Below are 19,415 nucleotides of genomic sequence, written 5' to 3' on the forward strand. Positions count from 1 at the left end.
CCAGATTCATATATGAAGAATACTGCTTAAAACTGATGAATTTTAACAGGGAGAAATGTAAAGTATTGCACTTGAGCAAAAAAAAATGAGAGGCACAAATACAAGATGGGTGACACCTGGCTTGAGAGCAGTACATGTGAAAAGGATCTAGGAGTCTTGGTTGACCACAAACTTGACATGAGCCAACAGTGTGACACGGCAGCTAAAAAAGCCAATGCAATTCTGGGCTGCATCAATAGGAGTATAGCATCTAGATCAAGGGCAGTAATAGTGCCACTGTATTCTGCTCTGGTCAGACCTCACCTGGAGTACTGTGTCCAGTTCTGGGCACCACAGTTCAAGGAGGACACTGACAAACTGGAACGTGTCCAGAGGAGGGCAACCAAAATGGTCAAAGGCCTGGAAACGATGCCTTATGAGGAACGGCTAAGGGAGCTGGGCATGTTTAGCCTGGAGAAGAGGAGGTTAAGGGGTGATATGATAGCCATGTTCAAATATATAAAAGGATGTCACATAGAGAAGGGAGAAAGGTTGTTTTCTGCTGCTCCAGAGAAGCGGACACGGAGCAATGGAGCCAAACTACAAGAAAGAAGATTCCACCTAAACATTAGGAAGAACTTCCTGACAGTAAGAGCTGTTTGACAGTGGAATTTGCTGCCAAGGAGTGTGGTGGAGTCTCCTTCTTTGGAGGTCTTTAAGCAGAGGCTTAACAACCATATGTCAGGAGTGCTCTGATGGTGTTTCCTGCTTGGCAGGGGGTTGGACTCGATGGCCCTTGAGGTCTCTTCCAACTCTATGATTCTATGAAAACACAAGAAATGTTGCTTGTCTCCATATAGGAAGCTGCTTGGCTTATGTCAGTCACAGACTGCGGATGAAATTGCCTCCAGCCAGCAAAGAGCTGCTTTGCAACCTAAAAGACCCGTGGTGTGGAGATGCATCCACAACATGACACTGTTGCTTGCACCATGGTTTTGGATCATCAAGCAAAGCGGGGGGGGGGGGAATCTGTGAGCCTCCAGATACCCCCAATGTCTATCATCCCTGACCATCCCTTGCCATGGAACCTATGGATCCGGGATCCATGGGGAATCTCTCCTACCCAAAGGTAACACTGAACAAGCACCTGAGCTGACCCAGGCCCAGTGCACCCAAAAGGATACTACTGGCCCATTGCCTTCCTCATTAAGCATCTTTATGCATTAAGCGGTTTAGTGGCCATTAAGTTTTTAAGAGATTAGGAGGCTGCAGGAGGAGCAAGAATAGCTACTGTGACAACACTAAGGCAGGAAAACGGCCAAGGAGGGTTTTCTGTCTCAGTGTTGCAGCCCAGTTCAGCTTCGCGTGCTGACCTGCAGATCGTTGCTTACCTGTCTGGAGCATATAAATGGATGCACGGGCATTTAACTCACAAGGAGAACTCCTGCAGGCTAGTTGCTATATGAATGATAAGAAATAAAATCACAACCCCATGCTCTTTGCAGTTACAATGCAAAGATGTTGACTGTGGGGTTGTTTGTTTTTTAATGCTGATACTCATCAGCGCTGACTCCTTTGAGCTCTTCAGTCTCCGGTTTTCAATTTATCAGATTCATGATACACCACTTCCTGTTGCCATTTCCTTTGTGGTTCATCCACTCTTCTGTCAACATGTCCTCCAAAATGTAAACAAAATTGGAAACTGGTGTGGAGATGACAGGGTGCCCCTTCACTTGCTATCCTCCTCTGAGCTGGGTTCTGCCTAAACTCTGTGACAGGGGTACCTTCCTTACCTCTACTTTGCTGGAGTAGAAGAGGCAGAGAAGGCTTTTGCAATAGGGTGGTTTTCTTTTCTCCTCCTCTGGGAAAGAAGCAGAAAGACTCCACCTTAACAATGTTACACTAACCCCATTTCCACATTAAAAATATTTCCCTTCTGCCCCTCCCCCAAGTTATGCAGAGACATTCCATTTGAGGTCACCCTCTGTCAAGAATGACTTTCCAACACCACCCTAAAATATGCAGACCAATACTAAGTAATATTAAGGACTCCGAGATCAGGGAGATGGGTTTCCTGGTCAAAATATTTGACTTGAGACACTCTTCAGAACCTCATCAAGTTCCCTTCCTCAGGGAAAAAAAGGGCACCTTCCTACACCTTTCATTTCGTTTGGATTTTTTATGGCACCAGCTCACTTCTTCGAAAGTTGCCTTAACGTAATATTCTCTTTCCCGCCTCGCCTAGTGCACATTTGTGTTTGAATCAAATTAAATCTGAATAAAATCGTCACCAACTCCCTGCCTTTGCTCATCCCATCAAACTGATCTTTTAAAACAACTCCTCTTCCTCTAGGAGCTTCCACCGCCCCTTCCCATTTATCTCAATCCGCTGGCAGAATCCTACAATTTTGTTTGCAGCAGCCTGCAATCAGGGGCAAGCCTTCTCCCGAGTTCTCCTAGAAAGCGTGAGTGCTTTTGTTGCCGTTTCCCGGCGAAAATGCTTATTTGTCCGTCTCGGGGCTGGCTCTGGGCCCTCGCCTCTCCCTTTGTTTTGCGGTGCGCCACCGGATCAACAACAAGCACAACATCCGGCCGGTGCGAGGGACCGATCGCGTTTCAGCTTCTCGACTGTTCTAACAGCGCCTTTCCCCATAGCACCCATTTTCCTGCCGGCAGGAAAGAAACAACCAACACGCATTCCGTGCAGGGCAGCACCGGCGGGTTGCAAACGCCTCTTTTTCTGATGGCATTTTGGGTGGGGAAGAAACGGGCATGCCTAAAACTACCCACAGCCTCCCGGATCTTAAACCCTATTTTTGGGCAGCGCGTTAGTTACTGCGGAACGAAACTCAGCTGCTCTCTCCGCGTAACGTACGTACACACACGCAACGCCCACCCGACACAAGAGCGTGACTTGAAAGCGGGGAGACCAGGGGTGGATGCCACCCTTCGACCCTTCAGTCCTGCTAGATACTGGGACGACAGGGCGATAGCAAAGGACCGAAATTGTTGTTTTTATTTATTAATCGCTGAATTTATATACCGCCCTTCGCCCGACGATCACAAGTGCGGTTTACAGTGCAAAGACACGAAATAGGAAAAACAATACCCTCCCACCCCTCTATAGGGGTAAAGCGGTTTTTAAATCGTATTGACAGCAAGCGCAACTTCTAAACACTTCTGCTTGTCAGAGCTGCTAGAGCCTCGTCGGTGGGTCGGCAGACAGCCTCTCTCAGGGGATCTGCCAGCTGCTCCACATTCCTATCCCGGGGATCCTAGAAGAGATCTGCATCTACAGATCTCTTCATGCAGCCGTTCTCCCCTGGCCGTCATCTGCCTCGCTTTTGTTTTATTGCAGTGGCACCCGATGCTCCGAGAAACAAGCGGGCAGCAGGCAAGCCAGCAAGCAACCGTACCTCAGCGCTGGAGGAGGCTCGGTCCGGACTGCACCATGCTCCGCAGCTCCGCAGCCCCGCTCGCTTGGGACGCGAGTTTTTCGCCGCTCTCGCCTCCTGCTGCGGCTGTCAAGGGAAGAGCGGAGGGCGGCCCCGGCCTGCAAGCCCCAGCTCGGCCCCTGGGACTGGCGCCGGCGCCGGCCAATGGAACGCGCGCCTCCATTGTGACGTCGAACCCTGCACTCTGAACCGGTGAGGTAAGGCGAGGAGGCCGCGGCCGACAGCTGCTCGGGGCTCCGGTGGAATTCTCTGGAGCGCGCTTGCGACGGGCGGCGCGTGGAGCCCCCTCCTGGCCCCACGCGGATGTGCGCTACGACTCCGGTACGCCGGCGGAACCCCTTGCGCAGCCGGGGAAGCCGCCCCCCTTTTGTGAGTGGAAACATCTCGCAGCATCTCAGGCTGCAACGCGTGCAGGACGCACCCTTACCTGGGAGTAAGGCTCGTCGAACTCCCTGGGGCTGACTTCAGAGTAGACACGTCTAGGGTTACACTGTCAGGAAGCCCAGGGTCTCAGGTTGCAGCTTTTCTCTCTGAACCTGATGCTCAGTGCTACATGGATTGCATTCCCACTAGTGTTCGGTTATTATTATTATTATTAATAATAATAATAATATATTATTATTATTATTAAAACCCTTCTGTACTAGTGCCACATTACCATCCCTCTCTGCATAAAGGGTATCAGACTGTTAAGTATTTTATTTTTCTAAACAACAAAAATACCCATAAAAGGAAAAACGGATTTAAAAGCAAAATAATATAAATACGACACAAGGAGCTTTCAATGATCAAGTCAAAAGATTAGAAACAACTCATGAGTAAATGAACTGGGTGCAATTCTGAAATTATAGAATTGTAAAATTATAAATGATGTATAAAAACATAGGTTACCTCACGCAACAATGGAAATGGGGGGTTGGGTCTTGCCTGTTTACAGACACCTGCAAACACAAAGTTTTCCTTTTTCCAAAGGAGAGGAAAGCAGTATGTTTGGCACCAGCTTGGCTGCAGGAGTTGCCAGGAGGTGGTGTACAAAACACCATCCAACAGCCTTAGGGACTCCACTCCGGATTTGTGTAGGGTTTACTCCTTAGCCTTTTCTTCTCCCAAAGATGTCCCACAAGGCAGCCTCATAAAGAGCCTAGTAAAGGTAATTGCCCTTATATGGATGTTCCATTGGGGGGGGATGATAATCTCCAGATGTGTCTTACACTATAAATTTCTTGTTTTAGAAAGTAAGGACTTGTGTGAAATGGTGTGTGAGGGAGGTGAGATGAGTAGCTGGCTGCAAGCTCTGCCAACATTAGCACAACATGGAGGCAGCAGGTCAGCTGAGAAAATACCAGAACATAGATTGTTGTTATAAACTGGTGGGTGGTAGCGGTAGCACAGCTGAGACATGATGTAGCAATTTAGAACAGGCAGGGTGGATGGCAGAGGCCAGCTGCAGTGACTCAGCATTAGGGGAATATTGCTGCTATATAGAAACTTGTCAGCCAGGTCTCCACCAGGATCCTAAAGCCTGAGACTCAAGAGGTGGGTCTTGGTAATGTCACAGGGTTACCTAGTCTTCAAAAACAACAATAAGAATCTGATAATTGGCTTGGGCCTGGGTGCATGGCCCCAGAATGAAAGGGTGGAATTTGGCAGCAAAGGAGCTAGAGAAGTGACAGATCAGAAAAAGGGGGGCAGGCGAATAAGGAAACACTTTGTTTTGCAATGGGGGATGAGAGAGAGAGAATGGAAAACCTCTTATGAATGATGAGTAAGAGACCTTTTATAACACTACCCCTCAATTCCATATGCTTCTCAGCTAGTCCTGTGCGCTGTTTGTAACTGGTGGTGCTAGATACACAAATCACATGAGTAACAGTTACCACAGACAGGCATTTGCCAGCTAGTTAACACACAAAGAAGAAACCACCCTGGCAGAAAGCCTTGGTGCCAATTCCCCAGTGTGTGTTACTCACCCCCAGTGGATGGAAGCCACAAAAAGGAGTGCTTTCCTGGTGAACACCCAAAGTCATAAGGAATTACTGGATGCATGGGGAATTCCATGTTCTTACAGTAATCCAGAAAAATTGGTAAGGCTGTGCATCAAATCAATAGGACAGTGTCAGGGTAGAGGCTTAAATCATCCTGACCTGTTTTTTTATTATTGCTTATGCTTAATGCTTAGCAATGCTAAATTGGTTTATATTTTAAAAATTTGCATATGCTAATAGGTTGTTGTCTTTCTCTGTGTGAGAGAGAAAAGTGGTCAGTGTAGAGAGACTGTAACAGTGTCATTACCTGGCAAGTCTGCATATGTTTTTGCAAAGGGTAGAAACTTGCTTATTTTAAAACAAATGAAATGGGGGGGGCAGGGGATGACAGGGTGTCTTAAGGTGCAATGGGAGAGACCAGAGTCTTCTCTTGGAGCCATGTTCCTAACTTTGTGATGAGATCCTAGCAGTTTATATATTTATAAAAGCAGCGCCCCATCAGGGCCTATGCAGTGGGATATTATTCTGTGTGGGTGTCTGCTTCTAAGAACTGCCTCCAGGTTCCTCACCCTACTAGCATACACCTTTTCCAGGTGCCATTAACTTCACTCAAGGGTATGATGCAGAGCAGGTGTTAACCACAACTCGTTCAACAGGTTGATCTTTTGCTGACATGATGCACCATCCATCTTGTATGCATCTGCTGGGACAGCCTTTCTCAGTGTCTGCAGGCAGTGATGGAAAGGTGACTGGCATCTCTACATGTGCAAAGCACCTGCCTTGCTACTGAATCTTTGTAACCTGCTCCCATGCATCTGGACTAGAGGGTGCGGCTTTCAGCTAGACTTGACCATCTCCCTTCCTCACTAAGAACACTGAATAGTAAGTGAGCTGTAGGGTTGAAGGCTGCCCTTTCTTCAGCAAGACAGGATTTTGGTCCCTTCTCACTCTTCGTAATTTTACAAGCCAGTAATATGGTGGCAGGGGAAGAGGACAAATCCTAGAGATGATCCATTTATCAGGCAACCACAGCTGTTTGAAGCTTCTCCATTCTTTTCTGGTTTGACTGGTTCTCACCAACACACTTTCAATTAGGCTGCACCCAGAAAAACCAAATTCCAACATCAGAATAAATTATTTGGCACTCGTAGGATGCCTGAAAGTGGTCACTTGACATCATAATGACTGACTCAATTATTTATTGAATTTGTACCCCATTCCCAAGGAGCCCAGGGCTCAAAGCTGGTCTGTCAGGGAAGTAAGGATCCATTCTACCAGCTAGATCTAATTCCCCATGCCTGAATTATGCAAATGATGTGCACATAGTGAAATCATTAATGTTTTCATGATACATTACTTTCTTAAGAGATTTTTTTTTAAAAAAATATGTGATACATAAACGGTTTTAAATAAAATAAGTGCACAAATAAGTGCACACCTCTGAGCTTGGCAGTTCAGGCAGAGCCACACGGTTCCTGGGCTGGGGAACCCTGCATGCCCCCCTCTCAGGGGAATAATGCCACTGTGGAGACCAACAGCCAGGCTGTGACCTTTATTGGACACGGGAGCGTTCTTCTCTTGCATGTCGGTGAGGCTCAGAGGACAGTGCACATGATGGATTCCCTCTCCCTGTGGGAAGGGATAATGTCGGGGAAGACATACCGCATGTCACTGAGGACCGAGTCGTTCTCCTCAGGGGCCGCCGGCAAGGCGAGCTGCTGCCTCTCCGGCTCTTCAGCGCAGCCTCTACCCTTTGGGCCTTCTGCTGGCTTGTCCTCCTTTGTGTTGTCTCCTGCTCCCGGGCTCCTGGCTCTAATGGGAAAGAGAGCATCCGCCACTTCCTCGCTGGGCCCAGGCATCCTTTTGTGTGCCCTCCGAGCGCTGCCTCGCCTCTTCCTGGAGCTGTCTCGGGGGGCACCTGCCAGGTGCTGCTGCCCCAGGGTCTCCATCTCAGATAGGCTGTAGGCCAGGGTGGCCCGGTGCAGCTCCTTGTCTTCATCTTCAGGGTGGGCGAAAGAAAACCCTGCGCTCTGCGGGCGTGGCGGAGTCGGGATGTCCGTAGCAGATGAGCGCAGGATCTCGTGTTGCTCCGGCTGGATGAGCTCCACCGTGGCCTTCAAGTCATCGTTGGTGAGGTCTGGAGGAGGTGAACAAAGCAAGGGGTGGGGAAGCAGCCCCTTCAGCATCACTCTGTGGGCCCAGCATCCCTGAGGCTCAAAGGGGCTTTGCGTTCTGCCCCAGCATGCAGCAGTGTCATTTGGATAGGAATGAGAGACAATGGGAGCAGGGGCAGGGTTCTTTAGCACCTGAGATAGCAACATAGAATGGGAAGCCTTCCCAGTGCCCCTTCAGCAGCCCTCAAACAAGGAGGACCCATTGCCAACGTGAAAAGAATACCCTGACCTCAGTGGATTTCTCTGCTTATTTTAATGTGGGAGAAACATGGACCAGTTCAAGCCTGGACCCAAATAGTCTTAATCCTTGCACAGCTGCTAATGGGCGATGAGATACAATGGATGCCCTTATTATTCCAGGGACTGCCCAGCCTAGAGTGAGCCATAGAGCTGCTCCTGCTCCTCCTCAACTTAGGCTCAGTGTCACCCATGGGCTCTGGCAGTCACAGTAAACACCAGTCACCACCGACCAAGATGCAGGCCAAGACCCCCATCTTCCCTTCTAGATGTGTGCCCAACTCTAGTGCCCTCCGAGTTTGATTTCTTACCATTCACTTCTGCCACTTTGAGCTCCCCGTCTGCGTCAATCTCCATTCTCTCCTGCCCATTCTCAAGGATCCTGCAAAAGAGGCCTTGCCACATTGCATTGCAGCACTTGCCACATTGCATTCTGGTCAAGTGTGCGCTGCCGCCACGCCACGCCACGCCACACCCCACCCCACACCCACACCCCAACAGCCACACAACAGAGGCATTCTCGGTGACTTCTTCCCTAAAAACTCCCTTCTAGAAGCTCAGCACAATCCAAACCTGAGCATTGCTCAGAAGCACTGTAAGACTTAGGACAAAGTTAATACAGAGTGGCTATTTTTATCGTCAACACTGAGAATGTTTCGCTTCATTTTTTTCTGCCTTAACAGTTTTTAACTAACACAAGCACAGCATGGAGGCTAGTTATATATCTAAACAAATAAACTGATTAATTGGGAAACCACTGATAGTAAGCAGGAAACAATTGTCAAGATCTACTCCACAGGGGTGGGAGTTATTAGTTACTGGTATTGTTATGCAAGAGCCAGAAGAGTCAGATGTACAGGGGATGGAGTGGAATTTCAAGGAATCCAAAGGACAAGCTACACATTCAAAATTATCTCAATAATAACGAGAACTGGTCAAGAGGAACAAAATGAAATTAAGCAAGGGCAAATCTGAAACGTTACAGCAAGGATAATTCGTTATTTGCAGTACTGTGTTGAGGTCTGGACACTAAAGGTTTTTAAACCCACACGAGTTCATAAATGAACTGTAAGAAGATAAAAGGTTAAAGAATCTGAGCAAAGGATCAGCCTACAGATTAAGGAAGGACAATATACTGGTCGTTTTTAATAGTATTAAAAAAATCTCAGAAGGTGATCAGGTAGGTGGACAGGGCAAAAGTAATTGAAGGGAAGAAGTTTTAGTTTAAACATAAGGAAGAATTTCCCATTTGTAAGAGCATTTCATCACACATGAAGTGCTTTTGAAGGTCTCTTCTATTGTATTATTTGCACAGCACATGAATTTGGGTTAATGGAGGACAGGTAATAGAAAAGGAACATATATTCTAAGTTCAAACAAAATGCCAAATGATGGTTTGGCAAAGTCCCAAACTCACAAACTCCCTCTTCCCCCTTTGCTCTCCATTCTCCTTTTGCACAATTTGCTTTAGTGAGTTGTTTCTGCTCTTGCAGAAAATGGTAGTTTGCCATTACATCTGATTAGGGGGCAGGTTAACTCTCGTGCACCTGGCCCCTCCTTGTCACCTCACCTCCTGGTGGTTATCCGTTTGCCATTGATGTACTTAGTGGATGTGGAGACAGAGCAGAAGCCTATTCCTAATTCAGCACCAGGCCCAAACGTAGTGAAGAAATCTAGGAGGGGAAAGTGACAACATCACTGCTGAGAGGGAGGGAGGGAGGGAGGGAGGCAACTAGCGCAGGCCTCAATACCAGCCAAATGGCAGAGGCCTTCCCATACTGCAAATGTCAGTGGGAATGAAGGGATGGGACCAAGGAGGCACCAACACTTAACAGGAGAATTGTTCCTCGGACATTTAAAAGCAGAGGTGAATTGGGTCCTTGTGAGATGACAGAGCCAGAATGAGGTAGAGAAGCATATATGGAAGAGGCAATGTGTATTGAAGAAGTACAGAGGCAAGCCCTGCAATTGCCCACTGAGCTGCTCAAGGCTGCAAGGTGGTGCATCCTTGCCTTACCTGTCTGGAATGGAGAGCTGTAGGAACAATAGGAGTAGGTAGTACAGCCTGGCATGACCCACTGGGGTATACCTCCTTGAAGATCTGTGTATGTGGACAACTCCTCTGGAAAGGAAGGAAGAGGCTGATAAGTGGAAGACTTTCCAGCTACACATTATAACCCAGATAATGCAGGGACATGTTCGGTTTCGTTGCTTGGTGCAATGAGCCTAAGCAGATCGGGTAATATAATGCAATACCAATCCATGATTATACCATACCCCAAGACACAGAGAGGATGTCTTATGTGACATGCACCCCTTCAGTAAGGGTGAGGACAGAGCAGAAACATTGCAGCCAAGCTAGACCTGGAACCTTCCCCCTGTCCTCGTCTCTGTCAAAGCACAAAGAAGAAAAGCCCTGTGGATCATGGTAGCGAATATAATCCACTGCTGTGGTGGCTGATTCATGAGGGTGAACAGAACACTGCTCTGAGCTCAGGCTCAGGCTGGGAGGACAGAGCTCACACAATCCTCTCTCTCTCTCAAAAGTCCACTCCTCTTCCTCTCCAAATGGCTCTGTTTCAGCAGCCTGGTGACACAGCAATCCGACACACACTTATCTGGGCACAAGACCCTCTGAAGACTGTGCGACCACTATCTGAGCAAACATGCACAGGGGTGAACCGTTGGAGAGGGGAGGAAACATTTTAGTTGTTTCCACTGTTGAAAAAGAATGAAAATAAGAAAAATGTGAGTGGGGCCGCTGTCTTGTAACCTTGGTCCTGAAAGCTATAATAACGTCTAGCTCCTTTGTCTCTGAGAAAGGTACTGCGTCTAGGGTGTTAGTGCCTTTATTTTTTAGCAGGAGAAGCAAGTTATAGACATTTTTAAGCAGGGTGGTGAAACTTTTGCAGCCCAAGAACCACATTCCCTCCCAGGCAGACTTCTGGCGGCTGCATGCTACTGGTGGGTGGGACCAGGTGCAAAGTGGGCAGGGACCCAAATGTGGCTCTCCCCTTTGTATAGTAAGCGGCAGCCCAGCCATGCAAAACTCAGCAGCTTCTGCATCTCCTCCTTTCCACATCTCTCTATCACGGCAAGCCAAAGCGACTACCAAGGTTCAAAGACACTTTCCCACCAGAATAAAGTACTCAAGAAGGATGGTGCAAGGGAGGGCCAGTAAGGGATGCAGCCTGGGGAATCGGGGGTGTAGCACTGCTGTTTTAAAATAAATCTCTCTTGGCAGAACACATTGAGTTTAGTCTCTGGCATCTCCAGGTTAAATGAAGAGAAGTCAGGTGCAAAGGCTGATGAAGACCCCTCTGCCTGAGGCCTGAGCTGCTGCCCACCAGAGGAGACAGCTGTGAGCCGGAGACACCATTATAAGGCAGCTTTATGTTGCCTAGCCCTTGTTTCCCTCATGCCAGCACATACCACAGAGTTCACTGAAGGGATCTTGTCCTTCGAAAAACTCTCTGAAGACCTCATCTGCATCACGGAAGGTGAACATGAAGTCCGGAGTCTCAGTGGCGCTTGGATAAAACCCAGCACCTTAAGAAAACAAACCAGGTACCTGTCACCATCACTTCTCAGCACACCGTGGATGTCTTTCAGGGAGTGGAGGAAGAAGGGAAAGGGGTTGATATGCCGAGGACAGCTAAATCTAGGCATGATCTCTTGGCCCAAAGCAAGATGCAGAGCCAGAAAGGAAGAAACACAGAGCAGGAAGCAGCCCAAACCACAAAAGAAAACAATTCAGTTCTCAGGGTTCATTATTCCCACTTGAGGCAAGAGGGGTCTCCATGCATGCACCCCTTTGCAAACAGTGGTCAAGCCAGAGGACAGTTCCCAAAATAAAAACACAGAAAGATAGAGAGATAGGGGGCAGGGGGTAAAGGATACAGTGAAGCAACAATGTGTTTTGAGCAACCCAGGGATTTTTTTCTCCCTGTGAGATTTCCAGTAGGGAAAAAAATTTCCAAGTGCAAGCCTGGGACAGCCTGCACAGGGTAGGTTCCTGCCCTCCGGTACTAGACAAACTCTATGCTTTCAGGGTAGCAGGGAGGAGAACCAGTTGGTGAGAGCACCAGGAAGTGCTTGTGGTGAGGACTGAGCCCAGAACAGAGGTGCGTATGGATAATATGTCCTGTATGTCTACACACCAACTTCCACTCACCTGTGCTTAGTCCTATCAGCCCCTCGAGTCCGTAGAGATCATAAAGGTCCCGCTTATAACCTGCCAGAAATAAGGAACAAGAGGAGGCCAGTCCCATCTTGAAGCCCATTCAACTTTTGCTACAATGCTGTGCATATGCTTTAGCTACAAGACTCCTGAGACAGTAGCAGAGCAAGGTGGGAGCGTTGGTGGCAGTCCATCCCGGGTGTCACCACTAAGTGGGGGGGTGACAAAATGCCAGGCGGCACTCACCGCGGGGTCTGCAGCATACCCGTGCCACACGTCTCTCCCCAAACAGTCTGCCCACCACCTCCCACTACACCTCAGCTGTAGGGCGGCTGAGTGGGAGGAGGCAGGCAGACTCCTTGGAGGCCCTGCGGAGCGTCCTGCCCCAGCTGGCCCCGCTCCCGGACGCAGGGCACGCATGCCACCCCAGGTGCCCGATTGGCTTGCTCCACTGCTGCCCTGAGACACCACAAGCTCTTCCTCCAACACTAAGCACTGTGGCCCCAAACAGCAGCAAAGTACTGAGTAGCAGAAAATATAGTTGCTAAAAGTGCCCCTGGTTCTTCCTTTTGACGAGATGGATGGAAGGCAGGCTGGCAGGTCTAGCAGTGAACCAAAGGGGATGCCAGGAAACTCATGCTGGGTGGACTGTGATTGGGCTGAGCTCTCATCTCTGTGGCCTGCAGGGAGTGAGAACTGGGAGCCAGCAGCAGCTCAGAAAGAGGCATGTGTGCATTATAGGGAAGGTCTCTAAAAGATCACAACAAGGCAGGGGACATATAGGAGCACATAGGGAACAGCTGAGAGATGGGAGACCCCTGGGATGGGGAATGGCGAGAATGGTCCAATGTCTTACTGTCTGATAGCACTTCATATGCTTCTGCTATCTCCTTGAATTTCTTCTCTGCATATTCCTTGTTCCCTGGGTTTTTGTCTGGGTGCCATTTCAGTGCATTCTTCCTGTACCTACAGCAGTCCAAAAGGAGAGACTGAACTGTAGGATTACCATTAAGAGAAACCGTCACCTCTCAATATTATGTCAAGAGGAGAGGTGTCATTTCTTCCCCGATACCAGCAGTACATGCCGTGGTACATGCCTAAACTACATAATCTGTTGATTTCTAGAAGTCTTCACATAAGAAGCAATATTGACTAGGGCTGCAGTTTTTGGGATTTCAAAGGCGGAATTGACCTCTGGGGTGGGGGTTCCAAAAAAGCTCAACAAAATTTGGGGTGTCCTGGTTTTTACTTTTTTAATATGGCAACCCTAATATTGGCAATTATGTAATTTCTGCATTCCCAAGATATTAGAGAAAGGACCACCATGTAGCCAGCGTACAACCAATTTGTAGGAATACCTTTGTAGCCTCGAGGATAGGCTACTATGATGCACTCTGTTTGATTGCATTCAGTTATTATCTGGTGGGTTCAGCTAGTAGACAGTGTGGGATCCTGCTTCCATGCTGGGGTATGCCTCAAAAGATGAATGACACCTGTGATGTAGCATCTGCATTGGCTCCCTGCCCTGTTGCATTCCATTCACAATGCAAGGTGCTAAATCTGACCTCTGAAGCCCCTTTGGCCATTATTATTACTGAGTGCCGCCTTGAATTCATTGTCCATGCATCAAATTCAAATAGCGAAGGCATGTACTGTAGATAGGTGAGTTTGGTGGCTGACCTATAGTTCCACAACTCCTTTGTCCTAGAGTCCTTTGTCCAATCGAAGTCTGGGCCTGTAAGCTCTCCAGAATGGTTGCAGAACTTTTTTTTTCTTTTGTCTGGCATTCTGTGGCAGGGTTAATCACGCATGGGGTGATTTTTTTTGTTTTGCTTTCTACATGAGTACTATTTCATCTTCTTTTTGTTTGTGTGTGTCATATTACTCTGTGCACTTGTAATTATGTCCTTTTTATTTTTCAATAAATGATATTTTTAAAAAGCATGGGGTGATTTTAATTTATTTAGCTATGTTATCGTATGATTGCTTTGAAGTGCAATACCATAATCTACCTGGAATCCTTGGGAAAAGGTAGGATAGAAATTGAATGCACCAAACAACATAATTAAAGGGCAGATTGCACAGATATTCCTAAAGGGGTAGGGGTGAATCACAGTTTAGATGTGCCCAGCACAAAAGCCCCTGGACCTATTTACCTGCAATTTGGCAGTTTATCTACTCTGGAAGTGCTGCTATGTATCCACTTCTGTCAAAGGTGAAAAAAGTCATAGACATTTTTAAAAAAATCCCAATAGTGAATAAAGGTGAGGAGAAGGAAGCAGGTAAGATAGACCTTCCCAAGTTGAACTGGGCAGGCTCCAAACTGATCTGAGCCAAACTGGGCTATTTTATGAAGTGCCAAATTCAGGTTCATATAACATCTTGTGGTTGGTGCACACTGTGCTACTTACGCCTTCTTAATGTCATCTGAGGAGGCCGTTTGAGGGATGTCCAGTGTTTGGTAGTAATCAACCATGATGCAGCTTGTTTAGTGCAGAGGCCAGCTGTAAATTAGGAGAGAACATGGTAGGACATTGATCATCCTCCAGCCAGGCTTCCACACTCACCCACTCCAGCTCTCAGAAGACTCAACTGATGCCAGATGCAAAACATCTTCTGCTGAAAGTACCTAATACAAGATGTCTGTTCAAAACACAGTTTAGCTTTATGTGCAGCCACCACTATCCCATCCTCTCATAAGTTGCAGGTGGCATGTGCTTCCACCTCAGGAGGACATTGCTGACCAACTCCCTTGTTCTACACTATAAAAGGGTAAAGGGACCCCTGACCATTAGGTCCAGTCGCAGATGACTCTGGCGTTGTGGTGCTCATCTCGCTTTATTGGCCAAGGGAGCCAGTGTACAGCTTCTGGGTCATGTGGCTAGCATGACTAAGCCGCTTCTGGCAAACCAGAGCAGCGCACGGAAACACCGTTTACCTTCCTGCCGGAGCCAGTGGCGTAGCGTGGGTTGTCAGCACCCGGGGCAAGGCAAGTAATTTGTGCCCCCTAATCCGTGGATTTGTGCCCCCTAACCATAACCCCCAGATGTTGCGCCTGGTGCGGCCGGCCCCCCCTGACCCCCCACGCTACGCCACTGGCCAGAGCGGTACCTATTTATCTATTTGTACTTTGATGTGCTTTTGAACTGCTAGGTTGGCAGGAGCAGAGACTGGGATTCAAACCACCGACCTTCTGATTGGCAAGCTCTAGGCTCTGTGGTTTAACCCACAGCACCACCCACTGCACTATACAGTATTATAAATGAAAAAGTGGCCCTAGGTCCTGGCTAAGGATCACAAAGGCACAAATTATTGTACTTAAGTAAAATAAAAAGGTCTTTGGCCTGTGTTGATAACCAAGATGTAAATCATTAAGTATATATACCTGCAGTAAATTGCCCTGGATCTTTACAAGTGGAAACAGTGGCAACATCTCTCCTTCATTTTGCGCAGACTGCAGACAATATTACAAGATTTGCACTGCAACACATATTCACTCAGCAACTTCAATCCTATAAGAAGCTCAACAACTTTGGTCGGCCCTCACGCATCAAATCTGGCCCTCTTTGAAGAAAGTTTGGGCACCCCTGCACTAATCCATGTTATGCACACAAGATCCCTAGGACATGAGATGGCCAAAAGGGGACTTTGTTTTTGAGAAGGTCATTTGGTATAATAGCGACAGGTTCAAATCCCTGCAAGGCCAGGTAGAGATTATTAGGAAAACTAATAAATTGATCTATATTCTGAAGGGAATTCCATTAAGTTTCCTTCCACCTACATATTTTTATGTATTTTTAAGCAATGCCAAGGACATGCTTTATGGATATGTGCAATTGCTTTGCGGATATCTGGACTGGTTACCCACAGCCACCCACCCCTGAGTTGCCATCTGTACTTGTAGTTCAAGAATGCAGATATAAAATAGCAGGAAGGCCGCTGTGAGAACAGGATGCCGGACTAGGTGAGCCATTGGCCTGATCCAGCAGGGTCATCTTACATTTTTGTGCTTAAGGGTCTAACCTCCCGATTCTGATCTCTGCATTCCAGGGTCTCTCTAGACTTTACTCTTCTCCATCTGCATCCCTGGAGACATAGACCTTATTTGGCTTCTTCCACCCTCTTGCTGTGGAGTTCTGAATTCATCTTATTGTTTCAGGAGGGAGGGAGAAGGTGCATGCTATCTGCATCATGAACTCATTACCTCTGGCTCTTCATACCTGCCCAAAGCCTCTGTTTCTGCCTCTGGCTGCCTTGGACATAGGAAAGGACAGCAGGACCTCTCCATCATCCTTTTGCATCTACCCTCTCTTGATGAGCATATACTGCAACCAATGACAATCTTCTGCAGATTGTGATGTCAGGGGGGTGAGGCTGCAAGCTCTTGGTCATGGCCCAGGTGTATGGTACTTGGGAAGGGTTAGTAATTGAGGGAGGGGGACTCCAAGCCAGGGCATCACCATGTGACAACTAGAGGCTGGGATTCATCACAGACATGGAGAGGAAATGGTAAGGAATATATGGCACTGTGTGTGATCTGTTGTACGAAATGAACGCATGAAACTGTGAAATAACATCTCTGTAACACAAAGTCATGCAGCATATCTGTGGGTCCCTGAATAACACTGTTTTGTCATTGGCTTCCATTGTGTGTAGGGTTGGCTAGGATCCACCTGCAGCCAGACATGACAGGGCTCAGTTCTAGAACATGCAAAGGAATAATAAAGAAGAGTGTGTGTCTGAGCGTGTGTCAAGTATTCTTTTGCTTACCCCGAGGAACTACCATCAATCTCCATGTGTCTGGGATGAATGGGCATTAATGTGTCAGAACACATGGCTTCCAAGCTAGTCTGAGTTGCATCATGGGGCACTCTGGACGACTTCCAACATATATAAAAACATGATGAAACATAAAACATTAGAAAAACTTCCCTATACAGGGCTGACTTCAGGTGTCTTCTAAGACACTACAGCTACAGTGGTACCTCAGGTTACAAACACCTCAGGTTACAAACTCTTCGGGTTACAGACTCCGCTAACCCGGAAGTAGTACCTTGGGTTAAGAACTTTACCTCAGGATGAGAACACAAATTGCACGGCGGAGGCGGGAGGCCCCATTAGCTAAAGACCTCCGGAACGAATTAAGTTCGTAACCAGAGGTACCACTGTACTTGTCTCCTTGGCTCAGGGTCGCATAACTCCACACCCTCCAACATTTTTCCAATGAAAATAAGAATGTCCTAAGGAAAAGCAGGACATTCCAGGATCAAATCAGAAACCGGGACAGCTTCTGTAAATCCAGGAATGACCCTGGAAAATAGGGACACTTTGAGGGTCTGCAGTAAATGCCTAGGTGTATGGGAATCAGAGGTTGGTCCAATTATGATGATCAGTTGGCTGAGGAATGTTATTTCCCTGATCATGAGAAAGCCCATAATTTTGAGGTGCCTTTGGGCTTCAAAGCTAGGGAAAAGCTGAGGTGGTGCCAGCAACTGATATTACAGAGGTCCCCCCTACAGTCTGTCACAATCTCAATTTTTTCAATGCCATAGAAAGCTAAATCTGTGAGTGTTGGACAAGTTGCTTTGGATAACGACCTAAATAGTTGTTCCTATTTGTGCTTATAAAAGTGCCTTAGTACTCTCCTGTTGTGTTTTTCATTCTGGCTCATCCCAGAGGGAAATAATCCATGAATTTTCTCAAGCCAAACTGCCGGCATGGTTGTTAATAAGTGATGCATGTCATGTAATGAATAGGTGCATATAATTAATAGGTAGTGCATAGAGTGTCCCAGTAATTCCTGAGGTAGGAAGCTTCAGACAGGCCATAAAACAGTAATGATCATGATTGACATACATCTCCTAAGGGATTTGTCCTGCTCTGCTCCTGTTTGCAGAGTGATAAAAGGGGGGGGGGGGATGCAACAACAAAAAGAAACCTCTTGAAATATGTTCATGCACTCAGTTACAAGTCATGGCAGTCACAATCCATATTAGGAAAAATACTTTTAGCAGGTCAACCAAAATAGTGTACAAGCATTTGACTTCTCCAGAACTACATCAGGCTAGATGGCAGACAGAAAGCAGAGTAAGGGTAGGAAAAAGCCATGTGACCTGCATCTGATTACAGTCTCAAGATGGAGTGGGGGAGGTGGCAGTAGACATTCAAAACAGGCTAGTTATGTACTAGTCAGGTATCAGGTTACACTGACCTCCTGGGGAAAAAGAAGCATTCCTAATGGCTGATCCCCCATTCTTCAATAATGAAACCTGGATAAAACCTGGATATTAGCCCCGTAATGTGGTGCCAGAGATAGTGGAATCACCCGCCTGTATACTTTGTAATTAAGTCTTTAATAATGCTTCCCACTAATTTTCCCAGAATAGATGTTAAGCTAACCATCATATACCGTATTTTTCACTCTATAAGACGCACCAGACCACAAGACACACCTAGTTTTTGGAGGAGGAAAACAAGAAAAAACATATTCTGAATCTCAGAAGCCAGAACAGCAAGAGGGATCGCTGCGCAGTGAAAGCAGCAATTCCTCTTGCTGTTCTGACTTCTGGGATAGCTGCACAGCCTGCATTCGCTCCATAAGATGCACACACATTTCCCCTTACTTTTTAGGAGGGAAAAAGTGAGTCTTATAGAGCAAAAAATCCGGTAATTTCCTGCCCCTCCCCACTAGATCCCTATCTCAAAAATTGGTGTTACATTGTTCACTTCCTGTCATGGACATTTTATTTATATGCAGGGAGGGAACAAAACTTCGGTTGTTCTAAACACTTACTAGGGAAGTAAGTTCCAGTGAACTCAGTGTAGCAAATTCTGGATAAGCAGAGTTTCCATGTTCAAGAGCAGTATTCGACTGAATACCAGTTGATTGAGGCTGGGAGGCACATGCCATAAGAGGCCTACTCAGGGCTTTTTCCCCCAGCTGGAACTCACCAGAACTCAGTTCTGACACCTCTCAGGTGGGCGCCACTGCCATTATAAGGTGTTCATGGTGAGTTTCAACATCTCTTTTCCTTGAAAAATAGCACTGGGCCTATTGCCTTCATACCCTGTTTTTGAACTTACTGAAGACATCTGGTTAGCCACTGTGGCAAGTCAAGTGCTGAACTAGGTTGTGCAGTAGTTTCATTCAGGTGAGGTCTTTGGATGTTCATATGTTGGCATCTTATGTAGGCATGGGCAATCGGGGCAGAAATTATCAGAGTGTCGAGGAGGAAAAGTAAATGCTGTGGGGATAAAGCAGCAAGTGGCTTAAGTGTCATGGATATTGGGGACAGACAACTATTTCAGCAAAAGGATCCCTGGGCCAAAGCACCGTTGTTCCTCTCCACATCAGCCCCTGGATACTCAGTGTTCCCATTGCTGCATCTGTTACGGTAGTTCAGGG

General features: G+C 47.2%; 1 protein-coding gene across 1 annotated transcript in view; it reads right to left on the minus strand.

The window, feature by feature from the left end:
- Positions 1–16,354, minus strand: part of LOC309356791 (uncharacterized protein) — a 36,408-nt gene extending 20,054 nt beyond the window's left edge. Inside the window, exons 1-12 of the mRNA XM_081888545.1 lie at positions 16,231–16,354; positions 14,422–14,514; positions 12,867–12,976; positions 12,005–12,064; positions 11,263–11,379; positions 9,848–9,952; positions 9,401–9,503; positions 8,142–8,212; positions 7,016–7,556; positions 3,611–3,833; positions 3,396–3,500; positions 1,773–1,838 (exon numbers count right to left, since the gene is read on the minus strand). Of these exons, the coding sequence (XP_081744671.1) occupies positions 1,773–1,838; positions 3,396–3,500; positions 3,611–3,833; positions 7,016–7,556; positions 8,142–8,212; positions 9,401–9,503; positions 9,848–9,952; positions 11,263–11,379; positions 12,005–12,064; positions 12,867–12,976; positions 14,422–14,486 (1,566 nt within the window). The 5' untranslated portion in view covers positions 14,487–14,514; positions 16,231–16,354. The remainder of the gene's footprint in view (positions 1–1,772; positions 1,839–3,395; positions 3,501–3,610; positions 3,834–7,015; positions 7,557–8,141; positions 8,213–9,400; positions 9,504–9,847; positions 9,953–11,262; positions 11,380–12,004; positions 12,065–12,866; positions 12,977–14,421; positions 14,515–16,230) is intronic.
- Between the last annotated feature and the right edge of the window lie 3,061 nt (positions 16,355–19,415).

Source organism: Podarcis melisellensis, assembly GCF_964234715.1.
Source record: "Podarcis melisellensis genome assembly, chromosome: 1".
Classification (NCBI taxonomy): Eukaryota; Metazoa; Chordata; class Lepidosauria; order Squamata; family Lacertidae; genus Podarcis; species Podarcis melisellensis.